The 23493-nt window shown below is 41.2% G+C and overlaps 1 protein-coding gene across 4 annotated transcripts in view; it reads left to right on the top strand.

The window, feature by feature from the left end:
* Positions 1–23493, top strand: part of SMOC2 (SPARC related modular calcium binding 2) — a 221086-nt gene that overhangs the window by 155260 nt on the left and 42333 nt on the right. For all 4 annotated transcript variants that reach the window (XM_019549924.1, XM_019549922.1, XM_019549925.1 and 1 more), the window contains exons 8-9: positions 8555–8741; positions 20685–20767. In XM_019549924.1, coding sequence (XP_019405469.1) covers positions 8555–8741; positions 20685–20767 — 270 coding nt within the window. The remainder of the gene's footprint in view (positions 1–8554; positions 8742–20684; positions 20768–23493) is intronic.

The raw sequence follows: 23493 nt of genomic DNA, 5'->3' as shown, positions 1-23493 counted from the left end.
CCTTGGAATCTGAGGCTTGAAAGCATCCTCAGTAGGAACTACTTACATTAGCACAGTTCTTCATGCATGGATTTCCAGCACTGTGTTGTGCTGAGAATCATGGGATGAAGTTGTGTTTTATGTGGGCAGAAGAGTCCCTGCAAAAGCAAAAGAATTAAAGCCATAGTTTTTATAGAGGAGATGGAGAAGAATGTCCATACCCTGAATAAACGTAGCAAGCAGAAAGTTTTCCCTGGATAAAAAAGACAAAAAGTTATACACAAAAAGCTGGCAGAAGAATTATAACTCCCCCCATACCAGCTTCCCCATACAGGCTTGTCAGAGGAAAGAAAGGATATGCTGTGGGCAAACTGGGGACAAGAAAGAGGTCTGGGATAATGGTGATATTTTCCTCCATAGTTGGTATGGGATCATTCAGGCTAGGGACAGACATTCAAAAAAGCCTGAGCCTGAATTGATTCAATCATTGCAGGTTAGTCTAACTGGGCTAGGCTGAACCAGTTTGTAACCATACAGACATCTCTTAACTGAAGGAATGTAGGCATAAGCCTACAGTGGCTCAGGCTAGAAGCTGGTGTACACTAGAGGAGTCCTCCCTTCCCTTCTACTGTGCTGAGCTGAGGGGGGCATGGCCAGACCCCGGCAGGATGCTTTGATTAGGGAGGGGTTCCCCCCCACCTTCTGACCAGCCCAGCAAGGAATTGATAACACAGTATTTATCACCCCTAATTCAATGTTTATCACCCTATTAAGAATGTAACAGAGGGACATGACCAGCTATCTGATGATTCTGCCTTTGTCCTGTCTGCCACAGCAGGGACTGTAGCCAGCATGTGGTTTGCTAGCTAATGCTGAGAGGAATCTATGTAAGGCAGAGAGGATGCAAAAATAATCCCTTCTTAGCAGGGAGTGGGGTTGGAGGGCAGCGGGAAGCCTGGCAGGTGCCTGCAATCTTTGCTGAGCTCCAGCCAGGGCACAGAAGGGAAGGGCAAGCTCTGCTGTGAAACAGAAAGCCCCACCCAGCCCAGAGAGCATGCTGGGATGCTGGGGGAGTCTGGTTTAATTTAAACTAGCAAAGGGTCTGGGACAGACATTAAATAAACTGGTTTGACCCAAATCAGTTAAGTCTGATACTATATTCAAACAGATTTATCTCAAACCAGCTTCAGCCATTTTCAAATTGGTTTGTGTGAACTGAACATGAACATCTGTTCTGTTAAAGATTTAAACCAGTTTCTGATCACTTAAACCAGTTTATGTGTAATGTCTGTCCCTAGCTTCTGGGACCCAGTTCTCTAAGCTATGGCAGTTCATCAACTATGCTATCATTTGCCAAGACCAAGGGGCATGGGCTTTAGGATATGCACATGACACAACAGCAACATGTGACTCTCCTACCCACCTTGAACAGAGATGTTTGCTGAAGGCAGGAATAAGAATCAAGGCAATTATACTACAGGAACAAGTCCCTTTAAGAGAGGAGTATGGCTACTGTATAAAATATACCAACTTCCAATTACCTTACTGAACTGAACATATTGATGAAGGATGGAAATGAGATTTGAGTATAAAACACAAATAGGAATTCATTTTGTGAAAAAACACAGTAAATTCATAATAACAATACACTATAATATAACCTTGCTATGTATGTTGAGATGTTGGTTCAGGGAAGGTTAATTATTATTCTTGTCCCAGTCAGAGCTGACTGCAAGGGTGTTTGCACTGGTGTAACTGAGACAACTTCACTTGCTATACTCAAGGCTTTAAAAAACACAACAGATATGCTGAAAATGTTCACATGAAATTGGATTTAGTGAACTCAGATACCTTTATTATTCTAATGGCCTTTGATTACCAGAATATATTTGGCCTGCAGTTTGAGTCTTTGTAGACTGAAATTCTGGGCCTAAAAATATAAGACATCTCCACAGAAGTACAAGAAAACTGCAGAATTTACTTCCTTGAATGCTACACATTCTAATAGTGCAGTCCTCTAAAGTAGTTAGCATGTATCACTTTTCAGGTTATTTTTATTCATAGGTTTCTTGTTACTGGCTTTCTGTAGAGGACATTGAGCTTCAAGGCCCAATAAAAGATCCCTTTGCTTTAGAAACCAGCCTTGTCTAAGTGTCTTTTCTTGGTCCATTACGGTAATGAGAAAAGGAGGGAGGAGGGGCCAGCTGAAAATAGACTTTTTTTGGAGTGGATACTGTTTATCATGAATGCAGTATGGGAGGAGAGGAAATCAAGAGGAAATGTGTATGCAGTGGTAGGAAATGTTGAAGTAGCATGTAGGCACCTTTGTAATTTGCTGCAGATTTGACAACAAGTTTCTGCAGGACACAAAATTTTAGGCACATGTACGTTCAGCGAACCCCAGATGAACAAATTAAGTTATGTTTATTTATAATTATGAGAACTCCATGTTCTGGGAGAAAATTCTGATCAGATATGGCTCATCTCCCATGAGAGCTTCTCAAATGATGGATGGAAGTATCCTGTGTTGCAAAAGAAACGTGTTGTTTGATGGTTAATCCTAAATAATGTAGTGATGTATGCAGTAGAAATACCAGAGGGGCAGACAGATAAGCAGTTTTTCTGAGGTTGGTTCTCAGAAACCACATGACTCTCTTCCAGTTTTAGGATCTGATCCTCTAGACCTTTACTAGCATGAGTAATTCTTACTTTGAAGAAATAGCCTAAGTGACTTCAAAATCACTACTTATATATGTAAAGATTTTGCAGGGTCACACCCTAACACCAGAGATGTTGCCTATTATGTTGGCTGAATTCAGCTGATTGCTGTCTGATTTTGTGTTTTTAAATGAATAATTAGCAAAAATAATTGACTCCAAACTTTATCCTAAACATGAACCAAATCCTCACAGCTTGTCCCTGGTTGAAATATCCTACAAACACAGACGGTGAGGCATTCTGACTTAGACACTTCCCATGAACTATATTTAATAATAAAAGAAAAACAAATGCAGGTAGCTATTAATAGTAAAAGAAGAAGAAAACAATGGAAAGATAAAATAGAAAAAAATGAGAATACCATATATTACATTTTAATGCGAATTTTAAAAATGAAATGTGGACAATGTACAGGATTTTAACTTTACCATTTGAAAGTTATTTAAGTTTATCTAAACTAAGTAAGGAATCAAAGAATGATGCAAGGCTTTTTTAAGGACATTAGGCAATAGCAGCAAAATACACCTATTTCTTTACACAAGAAATATGGGTGCAGAATTGCTAATGGTCACGAATATTGTCAGAGTGATGGCTATGAGCAGAAATTCAGTGAAATATTAATTAACCTGCATCCATGTTGCCCACTTGGCTAAAATGGGGTCAGCTGACATGGTTTCAAACACAATAGTCTTTCTCTTGAGGGGGCTTTTGAATCATGTTAAATTAATTTGATCAAACTAACATGGATCATATACATTATTTTGCCCATCAAGACAACACCTAAAAGAATAAAACTAAACTACAGTAGCATAAACACCTTCTCTGAAAGGCAGATAAAACATTAGTACATTTTCCCCCCAAATGAAACACTGTTGCAGGAATGTATTACATTCAAATGTGCATCATACTCTAAGGGAACCAATACACATGACAGACCAACTCCACTCCAACATGTGCCAATTAGCACGCATTGGGACAGGCTTGATTAACTGAGTCTGCTGTGAGTCTTCTGGAGAATGCTATTTAGCATGCTCCAGTAGCCTCCACATCATGGGTATTCAGTATTCCTGCACCTGAAAATGGTGGCAGAGGTGCTTTAACTAAAGTGTGTTGAACAAGCTTCAGTTAAAGTGCCCCTGCCGACATTTTGAAGTCTAGGATGCTGAATACACATGACGCTGCAGGCACTTAAATTAGAGCAGTCCTTAGAGCTGCTCTAATTAAATTGCACCCCCACCCTGGAGCATGTGTGTTGACATCCTAATGTTTAGATAGCTGTTCAGTTTTTACTGTAGTGAGAACTCTTTTTGAGCCATTCACTTTATGACTGACTGGGTGCGTCTACATGAGATGCTGACTGCAGTAACCCAGTACTACTGTGCAGTAGCATCATGTGGCAAAAACCATGACACAACACTACTGTGCAATAGTAAGGCATTCACTGGCAATACTGCACAGTAACTCTGATTACTGCTCATTTATTTAGTACTTGTTTAGACAAGTACTAAATAAATGCGTAGTAAAGACTGCTCAGTAGCATCATATGTAGACGCAGCCTCTGGGATCCATCTGTCAAAGTGACAAATCCTGGTGGTTGTCTGCTTTTTTGGATAAACTATCAGGAGCTAAGCTGTTGACATTGCCCCTGATTCAGTTAGTAAACTCAAGTTTGTTGACCAATTATGTGATAAGAGCTTTTACTGTCCTTTGGAGTGGAGTGGAATCCTCTGGATCTTCCTGCTCTAACTATGATTGTAACTGAAGAGTGAATTTGGAAGGAAAATGAAAACCACTCTCACAGAGAAGGTTACGTGGAGGACTAAAAGAATGGTCTGGGGGAATGAGGCAATGAATAAAAACTTCACAGCACCATTGATTTAATTTCTGCAAAGCCACTGTTGAGTATGGGAGAGAAGAGTAGGGAAGGCAAACTAGGAGGAAATAATGTTGGCAGACAGTTTCCTTGATCTATCAAAGCTGCACAGGCAATAATGCTAGACTAAAAAAAAAATCTCTCTGTGGGACAGTCACTCCCCAAATTGCTTCATGCTTTTGATGAGTCTGAGCATGACTGACCTTAGTACGAAGAGAGGAAATACTGTTTCCAGCACTTTGGGGACAGAAAACAAATTCATTCTGTGCAGTTGATTTGCAGTCTGGTCTCATTGCTTGTGAGAAACAGAACTGATACCCCCAGATCCTCCTTTCATCTAATGTTTCTATTATATTTCAGCTTGTCCCCCAAATCCTTCAGGGATGACTATTAATTCTTCCTCTTCCAACCATCTCTCATCTTTATGTTTTTCAGATGATTAATAGATTTAGGACTGGAAAATTCCTCATGGGACAGTTATTCCAGCCCTTAACCAGGTGCAGGCTTTCTAATGTATTTATTTAATGCACCCATCTTTCAAATTCCCTGTTATTGCAGGGCCCTATTGAAACTCAAAGGTGGTTGACTAGCCTCTCTTGTTCCCTTTTGGTTCACACTGAGTTAATTTTCACTTGATTATTAAGTACTTTCTGGCTGTGGTGTATGAGAAGGGCTGGAGTGGATGTGTTTGTGGACCCATTTGGGGAAAGGTTGAATACAAGGGATCTCCTGGGTCATCAAATCCAATCTCATAAAACTGCAGAGGACTGGATTTGATGTCACAGCAAGCCCCCTTCTGTCCTATATTCCTGTAATCATGCCTTTGATGACCAGGTTATTCCATTGCCAGAGTCTTCTCACTGGCAGGAATCATCTCTGAACACCCAACATGAATTCTGCATTTCCTTTCCTCAGATTACTGCTCCTTCTCATTTCCTGTGTTCAACTACCCAGCTTTCCTACCCCACTACTTTTTGTTATGGTCTTTGAAGGAAATTTATACTGTTCTGTTCCTTCTTTTCTTGTCTCTCTTCCAAGCAAAAGATAATTGTTCCCTCATCTGCCCCTGTATAGGAAGTGTCTATTTCTTCAAGCCACATTATAGCTTTTTTTGGCATTTCTGCAGTTCCTTAACCTTAACTCCTGCTCAGTGCAAAGGTGCCAGAATGCTGACTTAAATGGCTAGTTGGGATATCTCCTGCGCAATATGCCACTGACAGAGAAAAGGAAGTGATGCTAATTTTGGACATCCTGAACTTCAGGATGCAGTGTCATTTTAGGGATGAGAGGTGGTATGCCAGAGTACATGGCATTCAAGTAGTCTTATATCAGTGGTGCATAGAGGGCCATTTCAGCCAGTAGAAGTTGAAGCAACCATGGAATTGCTTTGCTTGGAGCTGAAACAGCCTGTGTTTTCCACCTGGTGCTAGTGATGGAATCACTGCTCTGCTCTCAGACACTCCCCCTTTACACCAAGCTGGCTCTGTGTTCATATCAGGGGTACTCTAGGTTGTGTTCTGAACAAGTTGAGATTATTTAAAGGTATTACTCTTCTAGTTTTAAATGAAGGCAGAAGGCAGGCTAGCATGTTAGAGAGTAACTGGTTCAGTGAAGCACAAATTTTCATAGGCAACTGCCTACTTTGTCAGATGCTGTCAATGAGCTTGCAGAAAATAATCCTTAAATGAGATATATGTATAGATACTGCTATTTGTTACACTGGTAAAAATGAAAAGAAGATGATGGACTCATTTCATACATACAGTAGTACAAGTGAAGGAAGAATTTAGCTTGCTATTTATGAGGGGGTGTTTTTGCTTTTTCTGACTGCAGCAGCCTCAACCTCTTTTCTTCTTTTTACATTATCATCAGCAGTGTTTAAAACATGTAGACAGAAGTGATGACCCAGCAATGTTTTTTCCAGCAGAGCACCATCTTGTAAGGCAATAATCATCATGGTTGAGATTCATTCAGGAAAAGCCTTATTGTGATTTCTCCAAGGCATATGCCGGTAACAAATTTCAAGTCAGTGAAACAGTAGCTAGTTCAATAAACATTCTAAAAGTGGAAGTTATTACCTACGGAGACATTTTTAAACAGAACGTCTCTATTCGCATTATGCAGATCCTCTAATTATAGCGTGCTATTTGGATTTCATTGCTTTTAAAACTATTTAATATCATATTATGCTGATGCTTACACCTAGTGAAGGGCATGCGAAATTAATCAGAGCATCAGGAGACTCCTGCCCTCCTGTCCCCATGCCATAGACAGAAAAAGGGGCACCAAAGGGTCTTAACCATAGGACTGAAAAAAACATCAGTAGTCTATAATCAAGTCATCAAATTTAAACTTTCCCATTTACTGGAAATGAAGCTCACTGTTTTTGGAATGTGGCCATCTCACAGCAGCATTTGCCTGTTGTTTTGAGTATGAAGGTGAGGTATAAACAGCATTTGCTGGCTTTTTTGCTGTAACAAAGTCTTCTTTGATAGTGTCTGGTCACTTTCCTCTGAGTACTGATAGTCAGTAAGCATTCTGAGCTAGAGGTATCAACTTTCTGCTGGATTATGCCTCCAGTTTGTGCAGTGTTTTATCCCTGCAGTGGCTAAAACTCCATGAGATTAGGCTGCAGGTGTAACTCATTGTAGATAGGCTCAATAATATAGTCAAGGATGTAATGGTACCTGCTGCAGGCTAAATGGTCAGCTTCAGATGGTAAAATTTGTCCTAGATTGAGAAAAAGAGATGTGTTCCCCATTCTTTTAATGTACTAGGAAAATGGAGGGGAAACGACTTACGATGATATTTTGGCGTCACCTGTAATAGTGATGGCATCTTTCACTGGGCAGAATAATGAGTTAGGTTCACATTCTGAGAAGCTTAAATACAGTTACCTTGTCAGGAAGTCCTATGTATGTAGTGCTTTTTCTAAATATTATTAGCATTTTGGCTTTTTCAATATGTTTACTTAAGCATTTCGTTTTTGTGTATTGAATTAAGTCCTGAACAACATAGAGCTAATACTTTTGTTAAATCTTTAAAGTTTGTGGGATCTAGGCCTTCAAACACAGTGCAACTTTTAAATTCCTAAAGAATGGAATGATCCAAGGTACAAGCAGTAAGCTATTGCATTGTCTTTGTTGTCATTGCCACTCTGAATCCAGTCCAAAATGGTATTGATGAAAAATCATTAACATGAAGTTCCTCTGTAGTGGCCAAAATAAAAGCAATGGGTGATCTCCGTCCAGTTCATAATGACCGGCTTCCCATGAACCACACCTATGTTTAGTCTTTTGGTTCAGAGTTTCAGTAGAAAGGCCAAGGACTGTGAGGACATAAAGAACGAGCTGTGTTCGTACTCTGGTATGTGTTGCTTCTAAGGAAAACTAAAGCTAGGTGGGGCTGTGAGGGAGACTTGTATTGCTTCTCTTCTTTCAGTATATAGACGAGGGTGTTTGGGCTCCAGTGCAATTAATACACTACTTTTCAAAAATGCCAGTGTCACAAAAGAAATAAAGTCTGCACTGTATTTCAAAGTTTTCTTCCAGTCCTAAGCTGAAACTGGAATAATAAAATGTCCTAAAAAAGTTAAGGATTAATTGTCTTGAAATGTTTTTAATTAGATTCTGATTCATTGCCTATGGATCCAGAGAAACAATTCTACCAACATTAAACCATTTAAAAGTGCAAAAAAAAAAGGGCGGGGGGGGACAGGGGAATCTGTGACTGGTGCAAACCTGTAACAGGGCTTAAGATGGGGAGAGAGATGGAAGAAGAAAGGTGGAACACATAATGTAAACTCAGGCTAAAGAGATTTGAGCCCAGTAAGTGCAAAGTAATACTACAATGTATCTCATTAAAGACAGTCTTTAATTACGACAGGATATAGCTAGGGTGTTATCTTACTTTCATTCAGTTGATTCAGAAGATACTTCCCAAATATTTGTCAGCATTTTGTTTCCTCTCCTCTCTCTCCAAAAGCCTCATCCTGTGATCAAGAGCTTCAATCAGCACTGGAGGAAGCTAAACAACCCCAGAAAGACAATGTGTTTATTCCAGAGTGTGCCCAGGGTGGCCTTTACAAGCCTGTGCAATGTCATCCTTCCACGGGATATTGCTGGTGTGTTCTTGTGGACACAGGGCGTCCTATCCCTGGTACATCAACAAGGTAAGTAAATAGGGGCTGCCATTTTCTTTTAAAGTTGGTGTATATAAGACTTAGCTTCTTTGCCAATAAAAGCAGGCTGATGCATGCCAGCTGGGGATGTTGACTTTGGACTGTGAAAAATAATTAAATCAACTCTGAGAGAGATTAGACATGAAGACTTTACATGCTATGAGCCATGTGGGCATCTCCAGTCCTCCTTTCTCCTGCTTTTCTCTTATTTCATACTGAGAAGCTACGGGGTAGAAGCTGGGAATGGGTCAGCACAGAAGAAGTCCTGTGCCCCTACAGCATTGTATATGAAAGGACCAGTCAACATTGTCCGTGTAAGAAACACAGCCCGACCTCAGAAATGTTCAGTTGGGGTTTTTTTCCAGCAACCTCCTAAGCCATTTTTATATGACTAACTTCTATGGAACAATTCCCTTGGAACCCATAGAAAGAGAAGATGTCATTTTCGTGTGTTATTAATAGAAGTCTTCAGTTCACTCATTGCAGCTGAGCTGGATACATGGTAAAGCATCCCGGGCCACATTGAGTATGCATGCAAGGCAAATATCAGATTCCAAAGCATGTTATTTAGGCCAGTCATTGAGGTTTGGCTCCTGAAAGAACACTCTAGAAGCTCATGCAAACAGCTTGATGTCAGCATAAATCTTTTCATAGTTCAGTCAAACATTATTTTGACCCTAATGTTATATTTGGGAGATAAACAGTTAAGAAGCACAGTGCTGTGCATTGCATTCCTGGGAGCAATCTGTGCATATTCTTTGATTGCAATAAACTCTCAGTAAAGCAGCATTGTTTGGATGGTGGTTCATTCGATAGGCAGGACCCTGCACAGTACAGCCTCTTAGTCTATGTGGGAATGGATCAGTCACTGGCAATCTCTTGTTTCTCATCTCTAGGATACTAATGTCTTTGAAATGTCAAACCAAAATACCATAAGACTGGTTCTGAAATTGTGATATCAGCACTTAGGTTGTAAATAAATATTCTTTTTTGAAGCTTAGCAGTAACCCTGCTCCTGCTCTCTCTTTTCTCCATCTTACCTTTTTCATTGTTTCTTTCTCTTCATAAAAGTCCTTTTGCCTTTAACAATTCTCTGTTTCTGGGTGCCATTGCTCATTTGTTTATTAAGCTTTGGGGCTAATATAGCTTTATTTGGCATATCTTATATTCTCTATGCCTTTCACATGACTGTAGGTTCTGCTTCCTTTGGTCAGAAGCTGAAGTTTCTTCTACACAGTTTCATCTTGGATTAGCCAAGCCTGAGAATCTTTTGGGTAATGCTTCTCTTATGTACGGTAGCCTTTAAAATGTATTCATATTGCTTTTAAATTTTAAATCCATTTTATTCTATATTTATAAAATGAAAATATAGACAAAATGAATGAAGGGTGTGTGCACGTCACCTTCTCCCCATCTGATTGGCCTGCCATTTGAAGCCAAGAAAAAGTTGCATGTCAGAGAATGTATTCTAAAAGACAGACATGGCTGTTGAAATAGAAAAAAAAAAAATGGTTGAGTGGTTGAATAAAGGAAATGAAAGTCAACAATTCCCAAGAGAAAGCCAAGAAATACCATTAATAACAGTCATATCCATAGATATCCAAATAAGGTCAAATATATCCTAACTTTTAGATTTTGTAAAATGCTGAGTTTTACAAAAATTAAGACCCATGGGAATATCTCTTTTATTAAGAAGAAGAATAAACCTGGTGTAATACATCAGACATTCCCAGAAAGTTCTTATAATTCAAATGCTTAAATATTGTGCTAACCAATGGAAACGTGGAATGAAAAAAAGAAGACTGTGAGCAAATGTACAAATTACTATCTTCTTATATTCTCTTACATGAAGGGAAAGTCATATGAAACAAAATAGGTATCATTAATAGTGAAGGATGAGGCTTTGATCCTACAAACAGTTAAGTGTTTAAGGGCATTTGTAGATGACACATTAACGTGGGTTAAATGCCCTTTTGCACTGTTTTAATGGTGTTGCTGTTTGCATGAGAGTGCAGAGGAGCACCATGCGCATGATCAGAGGACAAGAGAACAGGCCTCATGAAGAGCAGCTGCGAGCCAGTGGACTTTTCAGCTTGGAAAAGCACAGGCTCAGGGGTGACCTGGTGGCAGCCTATAAGTACATAAGGGGTGTACATCAGGATCTGGGGGAACGTCTATTCACCACAGCACCCCAGAGGATGACAAGGTCCAATGGTCACAAATTCTTCCAAGACTGTTTTAGGCTGGACATAAGGAAAAACTTCTTTACTGTCCAAGCCCCCAAGGCCTGGAATAGACTCCCTCCAGAGGTGGTTCAAGCATCTACTCCAGACTCCTTTAAGAAGTGTTTGGATGCTTATCTTGCTGGGAACCTTTGACCCTAGCTGACTTCCTACCCTTAGGGCAGGGGATAACTACATATATATATTTCCCCCCACCCCTCCCCCTGGAGCCTGCCTGCCTGAGCTGTGCGGGGGCCTGATACTTCCTCTGCAGCTATGGTGCCCGCTGGGACCACCCGAGCTGGGTGCCTGTGGCCAGGTGCTGCCTGGTGAGGGGGTGCTGCTGCCACAGAGGGAAGCACCAGTCCCCCACCCTGCTCCACAGCTCAGGGACTGCTTGGCCTGCCAGCAGCTTGCTTCCCCCTCCCTGCCACCGGCGAGGCAGGTAAGGACATGGGTGCATGCAACATGGCAGTTTACTTCACCTTAAACTGAAGCGGTGTTTTTAAAAAAACACTGATTCAGTTTAAACCCCTGTGTTGTCTTCAAATGCCCTAAGTAATTCACACTGATTTCAGTCCCAATATTAAACACTAACATAAGCATTTGAAGACTGGAGGCCGAAATTCAATTTTCAGGATTCTTTCTATTTTAAGAATCTGAGGTCTTATACATGAATAACATGTTTAATCTTTTTAATTTATTATGTTTGTTATGTTTAACCTGGCAATGTCCCTTTCCATTCTGTACCTCTGCCACATTCTTTGTACCCAGATGTTGTACCAAATATCTTTCCTCCTAAGTTTGGTCTCTGTAGGCTCAGCTGGTAAAGCCGGTGATGACTCTGTCTTCACTTTTTGCCAGTTTTCTTGCATTTACAGGGTTAAATTTGGACACTTCCAATTGCAGTATTTTAACACTTATTTTGCTTCAGTACATTTAGATTATATATGATGTGCTACATCTGTATTTACTATAAACCTGAGCCAATAGGCTAAAAGTCTGGATGCCAAACGAGAAAGTTTAGGCACAGAGCACTAATAATAACCAGGGGAAAATGCAGAATGGGGTATCAGATTAATCAGGGATCAGGCTGGTTGCCAGATACTGCATTAGTGTGCACTGCTCAGAGATTTCTCTTTCACTGTTTTCTTGGCTGGTTGAAGAGGTCATCCATCAGGTATCTGAATCCTAACCTTGCTATCAAAGCAACTTCTATTCCTATTGTTCTAGGAAAAGTTTCCTCTCTCATTCACAGGATACACACACTTACATGACAATGAAACTTCATTGCAGCTTCCGGGACAATATATGATAGGCCATTGGACAGCTCAAACCATTTTCATTAGACGAGGTGAAGATAAATTAAGCACCAAAGGGGAAAAAAAACCCTTCTGCCCTGTAATTAAGGGTCAAAAGATATTAATTGTTCTTATGAGTAGAATAACAGTAGGGTATAGCAGGATTTTGATGTTTCTAATACAGCATTTTTTGTGGAATCATAGGAGCCGTTAACTTGGTATTCCCAAAATTGTGAGCAACCTTATATAATATTAAAGAGTTCCAGTTTTAGGAGTGGTAAGTGTGTAAGGACATGCTCAATATGAAATGGCATGCTTGCTTACTCTTTACAATCTAAGTTTTTTTTCCCAAAGTGCTGTAAATTCAAACAAAGCAACTTTGAGCTAGGCCAAGAGAACCAGAAAGTAAAATTTCCCAGAGACCAACCCTAATCTTATTTCTCTGTCAAGCTGAGTGAAATGCAATAATTAAACAGATAGCCCAACAAAAGACAGAAACCATGCTAGATTTGCAGGGGTGGGGCAATGTAAAACCTCTTTAACTTTGCCTCTTAAGGTATTATTGGTGGCACAAATAATGGTTTTTGGACTTTTAACTTTACTATGTTCCCTTTAAAAACAGAAGAAGAAGGAGATGAATGGGATATACATTGTCAAAAATAACAGAGATTTCAAGTGAAGGCAGAGCAGCTCTTATATATAGCTTCATTATGCCTTGGCATTGCAACCTTTGGCATTAATCCTGAAAGCACTTACATGTGTGCTTAAATTTACTCAGATCCCCATTGAAGTCCATGGAACTACTTGCATGGAAAGGTGTTGCAAGAATGAGGCCTGCTTATGATTTTTAGGTTCTAACAGCATAAACTGTTTTTGCTTATTGTAGCTTGTTATAAGCAGTTCTTACAACTATATTACAGTTGGATGAAGTTATGTAGGTTTTGTAAATTCAAATCAGAAAAGCACAGAGAAGTTTTTAATCAATAAATGGTGCTGAAAAATCTAAGAACATGTTGAAAGTAGCACAAAAAGATGTTTCCCCCCAATTTTACTGCAGTTAAGCACAGCTGGAGCCATGAAATTATTAATGTAAGCCACTCGCCACACACGTATTGGATGGGGGTAAAAAACTGAGATGTTCTCATATGCACTGGGTGACTGCTACAAATGCTGTTTGTTTGGTGTTTTTTTTTAAATCATGGCCACTATTGCTCTTCTTCCAAGTGCCAGTCAAAACCAAGGGATGGAGTAGAGCAAGAAAATGAAAAAACAGGCCTACAGTTCTACAGAATGTTGTAGCAGTGAAGCCATTATGACTATATGGAAATGTAGTGAAAATCTACTGAGATTATTCTAAAATCCTGTAACATTTAATAGAAAATTAAATGCCCCTGTGGGGCATCCTATAGAATGGCATAACAGAGTTATGTATCTTTATTCAATTCTATAGGGTTATACAAATAAAAATAGAAAAAAGTAATCTGTTATTATTATATTTACTCACATACCACACTCACAAAATTGGGACACAGAATTTGGACATAAGTCCTATGTGTGAAAAAAATGATTTTTTCTTTGCTGGAATAGAAGCAAGGAGGAATAGAAGCATGGAGACACTGTGGTTAAATGCCACATCACCCCTGCTGTTTGCTGGGCTGGAGCGGAATCCAGTATTAGCCCTCTCACAACCACTAAGGACCTGGTTAATTAGACAAAAACTGATACTAATTCCTCAGCAGTTGTCAGAGGTTAACACTGTAGTTTGTGCCCAAAGCAGCCAGTGAACTGGCTGAAGGAATCAGCCACGACTCTTGAAAAAAATCTCTTTGTCTATGTTCTACCTTCCAAAAACAAGGTGCCAGTTTATTTTGGGGTGTGTGGCTTAGTTAAAGGCAAGAGTTATTGCTTTCCATCAGATATGCTTATGCAGTTTTGTAATAAAACAGCCAGAAACCTTTGACATCAGAATGATATGATTTTAGTAGAATTTGCATGAGAAGCAAACTGTTGAATGGCCTAAAATAAAATTATTAGACCAGATTGCATTGGTATAGCCCCTATCACCCTTCGTCCCCTTTTCAGCCACCTATGAAAACCAATACAAGTGGGAAGCTAAGCAGTTGTAACAGTATCATCAAATAGGCAGTGTTCATTTTTTGTGTGCTATGTTACACCACATAGATCTGAAGTCCCCTTCCATATGTACTGCATGTTTGTGAAAAGCTGTCTTTTTAAACTCTTGGAGCAATTTTGGTCCCAGGGGAGCTTGCATTGTTACTGTCTGCCAGGCATCATTCCACATGATTAATTAGTAAAAACTCAGCAGTAAAGGAGCTGTCTTTTTTGTCTCAGCTCACATTTCTTGGATTGTCATTTTTGAAGAGATTCTAAATCTCACATCAACTTATGGTGAATCAAATCTGATATCAGTACAAAATCTACAGCCAATGTCATGCTCAGAACCCCATTTCCTTACATTATGTAAGAACGTAAGAATATAAAAAGTGCTGTACTGGGTCAGACCAGTGGTCCATGGCATCTGGTTCTGTAGTTTGTCTCCAACAGTGGCAGCACTAGATGCTTTCAGGAAGAGCATATGAACAAGGTAGATGTAGTGTGATAAGTATATGTGAGCTTTTCCTTGTTACAATTTCAAGGGCACTTAAACAGTTAAAGAGTGGTGAGAGAGAAGAAGAGAAAGATCAGCTTTTGTAAAAAAGCCTATGGATGAGCTTCTTGGCTGTATTTCATCTTTAATGAAAATATATTACAGTGATGAAATCACATTCTTAAAGCAGAGTGGCAGAAGACCTGACTTTCCTCTGCCTTGCAATTTGCAAATTTGTACCCCAATCCAAAAGAAATTTAAGATACAAGTATTTTGTATTATTAGTGCTTTACTGTCCACTTTCCACATGTATAATTAACTATACAATGTGCAAGGCAATGAGATTCAGGCCAATTTTGTTATGAAAAAAACAAGAAACTGTAACTGAAGCCTGAAGAATGCTCTGCTAGGAATATATTTACTATGAAACTGCAAATAAAGTAACTTTTTTTGTGAAGTCCACAGTATAGCCAACCTTTCCTTCAAACCAAAAAGTAACAACAGCACGAACTTTGAATATTCGATTCTTGCAGTGTATCTGGTCAGATGTGTAGACTGAAATATATTGTTAGGCACCCCCAGCACATGCAGCTTTCTTTCCTTGTTTAGTATTTAGCTGACTAGGTGTATTCCTAAACAGGTCCTCATTGCTTCTCAAATATAGACATCAAGGCTAGGGACAGACATTCAAAAAGCCTAGGCCTGAATTAATTCGAACTTTGCAGGTTAGTTTTAACCTGGCTAGGCTAAATCAGTTTTGTAACCAGACAGACATGCCTGCAGTGGCTCAGGCTAGAAGTCAGGGAGTGCTAAAGCAGCCCTCCCTTCCCTTGCATAGCACTAAACTGAGGCGGGGCAGTTCATGGCCAGGCTCCCTTAGCTCAGCAGGGAATTGAAAACAGTGTTTATCACCGCTAACACAGTGTTTATCACCCCATTAAGAAAACAACACAGGGACATTACCAGCTACCTGTTGATTTTGCCTGTTGATTCAGCAGGGACCCTAGCCAGCATGTGGTCTAATAGCTAATAGACAGACACCTCTCCACAAGGCAGAGGGGAGGGGAAATTCCTGCTTAGCAGGGGGTGGTAAGGGGCAGAGGGCTGAACAGCCTGCAGTCGCTGCTGGAGCTGCATCCAGGAGGCAGAGGGGAGGGGCCAGCCTGCTGTGAATCAGAGAGCCCTGCCCAGCCCAGAGAGCATGCTGGGATGCTGGGGGAGTCTGATTTTTTTTAAACCAACAAGGGGTCTGGGACAGACAGTGCATAAACCAGTTTGACCCAAATCAGTTAACTCAGATTGACTTTTATTAGTAGATGTTTTGGATGGGGAATCCAGGAAAAAGATGACAAAGTTGAGATGGAAATACAAAGCGCCTGAGCGAGGGACTAACAATCGAGGGATGGGGGAGAGGAGGGGAACGCGACTAGGTTACATACCATACAATGTTAGCCAACTAAGCCGGGGGGGGGGGGGATGGGAAAGGGGGGGGTCGCGACGCTGAGAGGGAAAGGAGACAGATACACACATACCCGTTACAGTGGTCCGCGATGTTGAAGGAAGTGGCTCGGAGTGAGCATGTCAGTCCATAGAGTCCGATTGCAGGGGTCCTCTTCGGGTGGGGCGGGGTCGTCCGTGGTGGCGAAGTCCTTTCGATGCAGAGCGAAGCGGTGGGGGGGCGGTTCAGGCGGCGGTGTCCTCCGGGTCCGGTCCGGCGGCGGCTGGTCTGGAGGGGTCGATGTACTGGCGGTGGCCCGTGATGTGCTCCACGTAGATGTTGCGGATGGTGTCGGACACCATGAGGCAGCACATCAGCTTGGCGTAGTGGCGGGAAATGCAGCAGGCGCCAAGGACGCTTTCGTTGCTGGGGTCGCAGGCTCCGAGCATCCCCACGATGAGCACGTCCACTGTCACGTCGTAGCCGCGGCTCCTCAGGGTGTCAGCCAGCGGGGCGTACTTCTCCCGCTTGCGAGCCCAGGCCTCGGTGAAGGCTTGGCGCCAGTTCTCGAAGGGGATGGTGACATCCACCATCACAATCTTCTTGGCCTCGTGGTCCGTGATGACGATGTCGGGGCGCAGCTGGCTCTCGCAGCCCAGGACGGTGCAGCCCAGGACGGTGCGGTTCACGGAGATCTCCCCTGCCCCGGCCGGGATGGCCCGCACCAGGCGGTCCCAGTTTTATCTCAAACTGGTTTCAGCCATTTTCAGACTGGTTTATATGCACTAAGCATCTGTTCTGTTACTGGTTTAAATCAGTTTCTGATCACTTAAACTGGTTTATGTGTAATGTCTGTCCCTAGCCCAGGACTCAGTAGTAAGATTCATATAGCAGATTTATTGTTGATCATAACTGTTGGATGAATATTGTCACAGCACAACTCCCTAATCTGGCCTGAGTGCAAAACCTGGAAGGGATTTATTGGGAGTAGTTTTGCTAATGGTTGATTACTATGTCCCCTGTGCTGTGATGCATACCTGGGCAAAGTAAGTGCAAGTAGGTATAAAAAGTTAATAAACTAAAAGGAGGATCAAAAGGGATAATGCAGAAATATGTTATCCCAGAATTTTGGTTAAGAATCTTGAGAGGTTTCCCCCAGGCAGGCCTTTAGACTGAATGTAAGGATTTAAGAATGTAAATATCTCGTAGGCAGAGTTAAGGAGAGAACTGATCAAGTCAGGTGTGCTCAGTCCCTCACTATACCTGGTTTAATTCAATACAGCTGGGAATGAAGGATTGAGAGCATGGCATTCTGCTCTGCTGCTCCTGGGCTAATTAGGCCTGTAAATGGTTCCTAGCGTAATAAATTCTACCAAGTCACTGGTTTTCAGTGCTTTTGATCTTCTAGTCACCCATCCCTATGGCTCTCATCTTCCCCCAGCCTCACCTAGCTTTAAGCACAGCCCCAGAGCCAAGCTTTCCTTTACTCAGGTATGCGGCAGAGGTACCTGAGCTAGCTCTGTACATGCTCCCTCTAGTAGCATAGTTACAGCCACACAATACTGCCTGTCAGTTAGTTAGATTTATCTCTTAGCCAGCCTAATTAATCTGTTCTTACTGCTGTACTAAAGCATGAGGGGAGGAGCTTGTTGTCTCAGCACAACACTGGCATTGCAGGAATGTTTTTTCAGGGAGGGACAAGGTGTCACTTGCTCCCCATGACCCCAATTTTATTTGCCCACTGGGGCATCTCTACACTCAATAGGGCTGTGCAAAGCTTTGGTCGATGATTCAATTTGGCACAGATTCGGCCACAGATTTGGCAAATTCAGCAGCCAAATCTCCAAATCCAAATTGAATCAGGAGACCCTTTAATCTCTTTGAATCGAATTGGAACCCTCTGAATCATTCAGAGAAATTCAGTGATTTGGACATAGACAAAGCTTTAAATGTTTTTTCTACATACCTCAAGGTACCAGGCAGCTCATGAATGCTGAGATGGTGGGGTGGATGGAGCGTCCTACAAGGGGGGGCGGTCCCCAGCGCGCTCGGTGATGTTCCCAGAAGTGGACCAGAAGTACCTCCAGTCCCCTTCTAGGACTGCTGTGGAGCATGCAGGGACCTTTCCCCCACCTTCCTGGCTTGGTGATTGGTGCCCTCTGCTGGGTGTGGAGGGGAGGGGCACCTGGGGCTCAGCAGCGGACCAGAAATACTTCTGGTCCACTTCTGGGTCCACCACTGAGCACACGGGGACCCCCCATGCTCCAGTGAGATGCTCCATCTGCCCTACTCTTGCAGCATTCACGAGCCATGCCTGGTATGTCAAGTTGTACAGAAAAAACAATAAAAGCTGTGTCTATAGCCAAATCACTGATTCTCCAAATCAGCATTGAATCTAGAGATTTGGATTCGGCTGAATCAAATCGGGACAGTGATCTAAATCAATGAATAGAATCACTGTCCCCTGATTTGGGCCAAATCCAAACCAAATATGGACCATTTTTCACACCCCTAATGCTCAACCAGTTGAGATTTACTTCTCTGTCATCTACACTTAGAGATGGCAGTGGCCAAGGGATCTTCACTACATTTACTTTGCCCTCCTTCTTCACAGCACTGTTACACATTCCCCACTCCCTATACCAAGGTGGTTTGGTGTTAGGGGGAGATACCTAATACAGCTATGATGAATACAATGAAGCAAGCACTTTCATGACTCAAATATCATTGCAGTAGTGTTGCAATGCTGTTGTAGTTGTGATGGTCCAGAGAATATGCAAGAACCAAGATTTGTTTGGTAATATCTTTTATTGGACCTGAAAGAGAGCTGTTAGACAAGTTTGGGGGAACAAATGAGGGAGGGCATTGTTTCTCAAAAGCTTGTCTAACAGCTCTTCCAACTATATAGTTGGTCAAAATATTCTTGGTATCCAAAACATCAACATATACCCTACAGTGCAGGCCATGTATACTGTTACTGTGCCAATAATTTGACAATAAAAGCAGGAGGTAACAAAATCAACCTTACATTGCAATTAACATTAGAGATTACGTTGCTAGACACAAAATAGATTATCTTGCAGATGGCATCCCTTATGAGACAGAGTGGGAGGTATAGAGCAGTCAGTGTCATTGGCTAGAGCTACTTGCAGCAGAGATCCAAGCAAAGCAGGGCTTCTTGTTACCAGTTGTGACTAACAGACTTGGCTTAATTACATTTCTTGCAGGCTGGAAACAACCACTGCCTTGTTGCACCAGAAAAAAATTGATGGCAGCATTAAATGCAAGCAAACAGACATCCTTGCCCCTTATCATGCCCCAAGTGTCCAAAAATGTTTGCACAAACATGCCTGCTAAAAGTTTGTTGCACATTATTGCCAAAACCATGTTCACTTATGGTGTGATCCCCACAGCTCAGGGCTGTCCACGATCTCCAGCTGCCCTGAGCAGGCAACTTCAGGGTGTGTGTTTCACAGTGCAGAACAAATGACCCCTATAGGGTTCCCCAGATCAGGGCATGGTATCTGGAGCCATTGTTCTTCAGGTTCAAACTTCTGAACCCCCAGGAGTGGCAGGGGCATGATCCTGTGGGAATATGGCCCTAGGCAACTTCTGTATCTGTTAATCAACCAGATCAGCTGTGCTGAGAAACATTCTGGCACAGCTGATCCTGCGACAAAGACAGCATCTGTTTGTAGGTAGAAAGAAGCAAAGAATAAAGATAGTGACTTGAATGAATCAAGCAACACATGAAAGCTTGGTCTCTTCCACTCCCCAGTACAAATCATCTGTCTCCTGTTCCTCCAGAATCCCCATCCAGCTTTTGCTGTAGTCAAAATGTTAGTTGTTAGTGGTTAGACTTTCTTACATAAGCTAATATTTGTTCCAGCAATGATACAGTAATATACAATTTTGGTACTGTAATATTAACTCAATACAGTATCAGTTTGGGTGGGGTTGTTTGTCAAGAGCTTCATGACTACAATGATACATGGTTTATTATAGCTTTTTACCTCAAAATTTTGTTAGGTGGGAGGAATGTAAATTTCAAATTTTTTTTATTGGTTTTTCAACATTTTTTTTCAGTTTCCTTGTTCCTTGGTTATTATCTGTACAGTGTGCTCAGGAATGCTTTCCTGTTGCTTAATCTGTTAATGGTTGCAATAAAGTTTGGTATCTTTAAAAAAATGCATATTGTTTTGTATCTGTTCATTTTTGAGTATAAGTGTATTAAGGACAACCTTATGTAGCCGCCCTGAGTAAAAGAGATATAATTTCAGTGTGACCATAAAGGGTTTGAGAGAGAGAATTTTCAGTTAAGTTGACTTCACTTCCTTTTATCTTTTCCCTCTGTTTGCCCTGCAGGTATGAACAACCTCAGTGTGATAACACTGCCAGAGCACATCCAACCAAAACAAAGGATTTGTACAAGGGACGCCAGCTTCAAGGTCAGAATAATAGATAAATTTTGCTTCATATGTTCCAGTGTTTTGTTTATTCACTACAATAACTTGGAAAAGAATAATTTTGCTCACAGCTAAAAGCAAAAAGACTTGGACGTTGCTAGGTTTGTTTGCTATTGATTGAAGTCATACAGTAAAATTTTGAATTCCACACTCTTTAAATAAGGGTGTGATCATGTTGTAAAAAGTAGTGAGACTTAATTTCTCAGGTTCTGATCCTACCAACATCAAAATCATCAGAAGCTTTGCCATTAATTCAGGATCAGTGCTTTATTGTAGTTGTATAATGCAAGATCTACACAAAGGGTTTAGTAATTTCAATTACAGCTGAAAGAAATTGTGAAAAGTGAGAATCAGAAATAAGCAAATAATATGGGGAATTTTTATGTCCTGTGGGAAATGTTTCAGCTCAGGAATACAGAGAATTTCTAGGAACTTCTGACCTAAGCATGACATGCAGCTTTGAAGCTTTTCCTGAGTAAGGAATATATTAATACTGCCTGTCTATAAAGCAGATTTAATTGCAAAGTATAATTTGAAAAGAAATAGAAACAAAAAATGCAAACTATATTATTGTACTATATATAATTATATGATATGTTCTTTATGGAAAAAAGTCAGTCACCAGATGCACGTGAATCACCAATGTGGTGTGGCCATAAAAAAGCCAAATGTAATCCTAGGATATATTAGAAGTATTTCTGGCAAAGATAAGGAAGTAGTAGTGCCATTCAGCACATCTCTGGTGAGACTTTATCTGGAATATTGTGTACAATTCTACTTACCTGTGATCAAGAAAGATGCTGAGCTGGAACAAGTGTATAGAAGGACTGCCAGGATGAGCAAGAGAATGGAAAGCCTGTCTTACAAGATGATGTTAAAAGAACTTGGTTTATTTAGCCTAGGAAAATTAGGGGTGAGAAGGGATATGGTTGCTTTTAATAAATATATTAGAAAGCAAAATACCAGGGCAGTGAAAGAACTATTGAAGCTAGGTGACAATATTGACCAAAGAACAGGTGGGTATAAACTATCCATGAACAGACTTCATCTGGAAAACAGAAGAAGTTTTCTAACCAATGTGGTTCTGCAATATCCTTCCTATTAAGAATAATGGGGCAAATCACTGACTAGCTTTTAGATCTCTGATTCTCACCCAGGGTGCCACATGGGGTGCCCCCTGGGGTGCCTTGAGATCCTTTCAAGGATGCTACAGGGTACCATACCATATTAGCACTGTAGGTGTGCAAACATGATTCACAAGGTAAACCTGGAGATTTCAGATAGGAATCCATGTTAAAAACACCCTTACCTGCCATGGTCTTTCTGAGTACTTTGCGACAGAAGAATTGCTTTATTATTTTTCTGTAGTCAAAAATCCAGAAAAAACTAAGAGTCGACATTTTGCAAGGAGTGTTTTGAGTCGCGTGACAGGAGTCCTGAGTATATCAAGGGGTGCTTTACATCTAAAAATGTTGAGAACCACTGTTGTAGATGGTGCTTGCTTAGTTTATGAGAGGGATTATATGATTATGGGTGCCTGCAAGCACGTAAGACTGGACTCAAGCAATCAAGAGATCCTTTCCAATTCCGTGTTCCTAACTGTAATGTATGCTCTTTTAACACACGTGCAATAGACACAGGGTACAAGAATTGACGTGCACTGAAAACTGAGCTAAGAGTAGGAAGTTCCTAACTCATAAGAGAACACTTGCTCTTTATAAAATGAATCCCACATGCCTGTTTTGCAGCTGTGGAATTTAGCTGATCATATAAGGTGAAATTCAGCCCAAGTTCTCAAATAGGACTCATATGCAACTGAAGTGATACACTGGCCTGGAGCTGACCCTCAGAGTGGTGAATTTTACTCATAGTTCCAAATTCACCCTAATAGAATCCCACTGCAGTCAGTGATTTTGCCAGGAATAAATTGTGCTCTTCTCAAAGGCAAAGGAGATTAGCCATTGATTTTAATGGGAATGTGATCAAATATGCAAATATATTTACTACCCATAACCATAATGTGTATATAACTATCAATCAATTAAACAAGACGTAATATTCTCTCACATTTTTCTGCTTCTCAGAGTAAAACTTGAATGGGTAGGTGGGGGGGTGGAGGGGTTGGTGTTAGTATATGTGTCCACGTGTAAAGAATTTATTTCTGGATGGCTGTGGCTGAAGAAAATGATTTCCTATTTAGTTCCAGCAGAATGTGGAGCAGGGTGACACTTAAAAACTATCCAGTTCATAAAGCCATGAGCTTTCATAGGCAACAACCTACCTCATCAGTGCTATGACAGTTTCATAGTGTCTGACTAAGTAGGTTGTTACCTATGTAAGCTTCCTGAACCAGTTAATCCCTAAGAGCATTTTTACATGTGCCCCTGACCTAGTGCCCAGCGCTTTCAGTTAGCAAACTGTTCTAATTAAAAGCACCCAGCATTGCACTGGGTGGGAGCACATGTATCAGCGGCGCAGTGTGCCTCCGTGCTGAGAAAATGGCAGCGGTGCACTTTGAACTAAAGCGCATTGAATACATTTTAGTTCAAAGCGCACCATTGCCTTTTTCTCAGTGTGGAGGCAAACTGTGCCACTGATACACGTGGCACACAAGGCTGTCAGAGTGCATCAATTTACATGCTCCAGCAGACTTGATTAATCAAGTCTGCTCCAACACACTGGATTGCCAGCACACTGGAGGAGGCTCC

This window comes from Crocodylus porosus, unplaced genomic scaffold (assembly GCF_001723895.1).
Source record: "Crocodylus porosus isolate Cpor-Errol unplaced genomic scaffold, CroPor_comp1, whole genome shotgun sequence".
Classification (NCBI taxonomy): domain Eukaryota; kingdom Metazoa; phylum Chordata; order Crocodylia; family Crocodylidae; genus Crocodylus; species Crocodylus porosus.
Note: the sequence above shows the minus strand (reverse complement) of the source record. Positions and strands in the feature narration are given on the sequence as shown.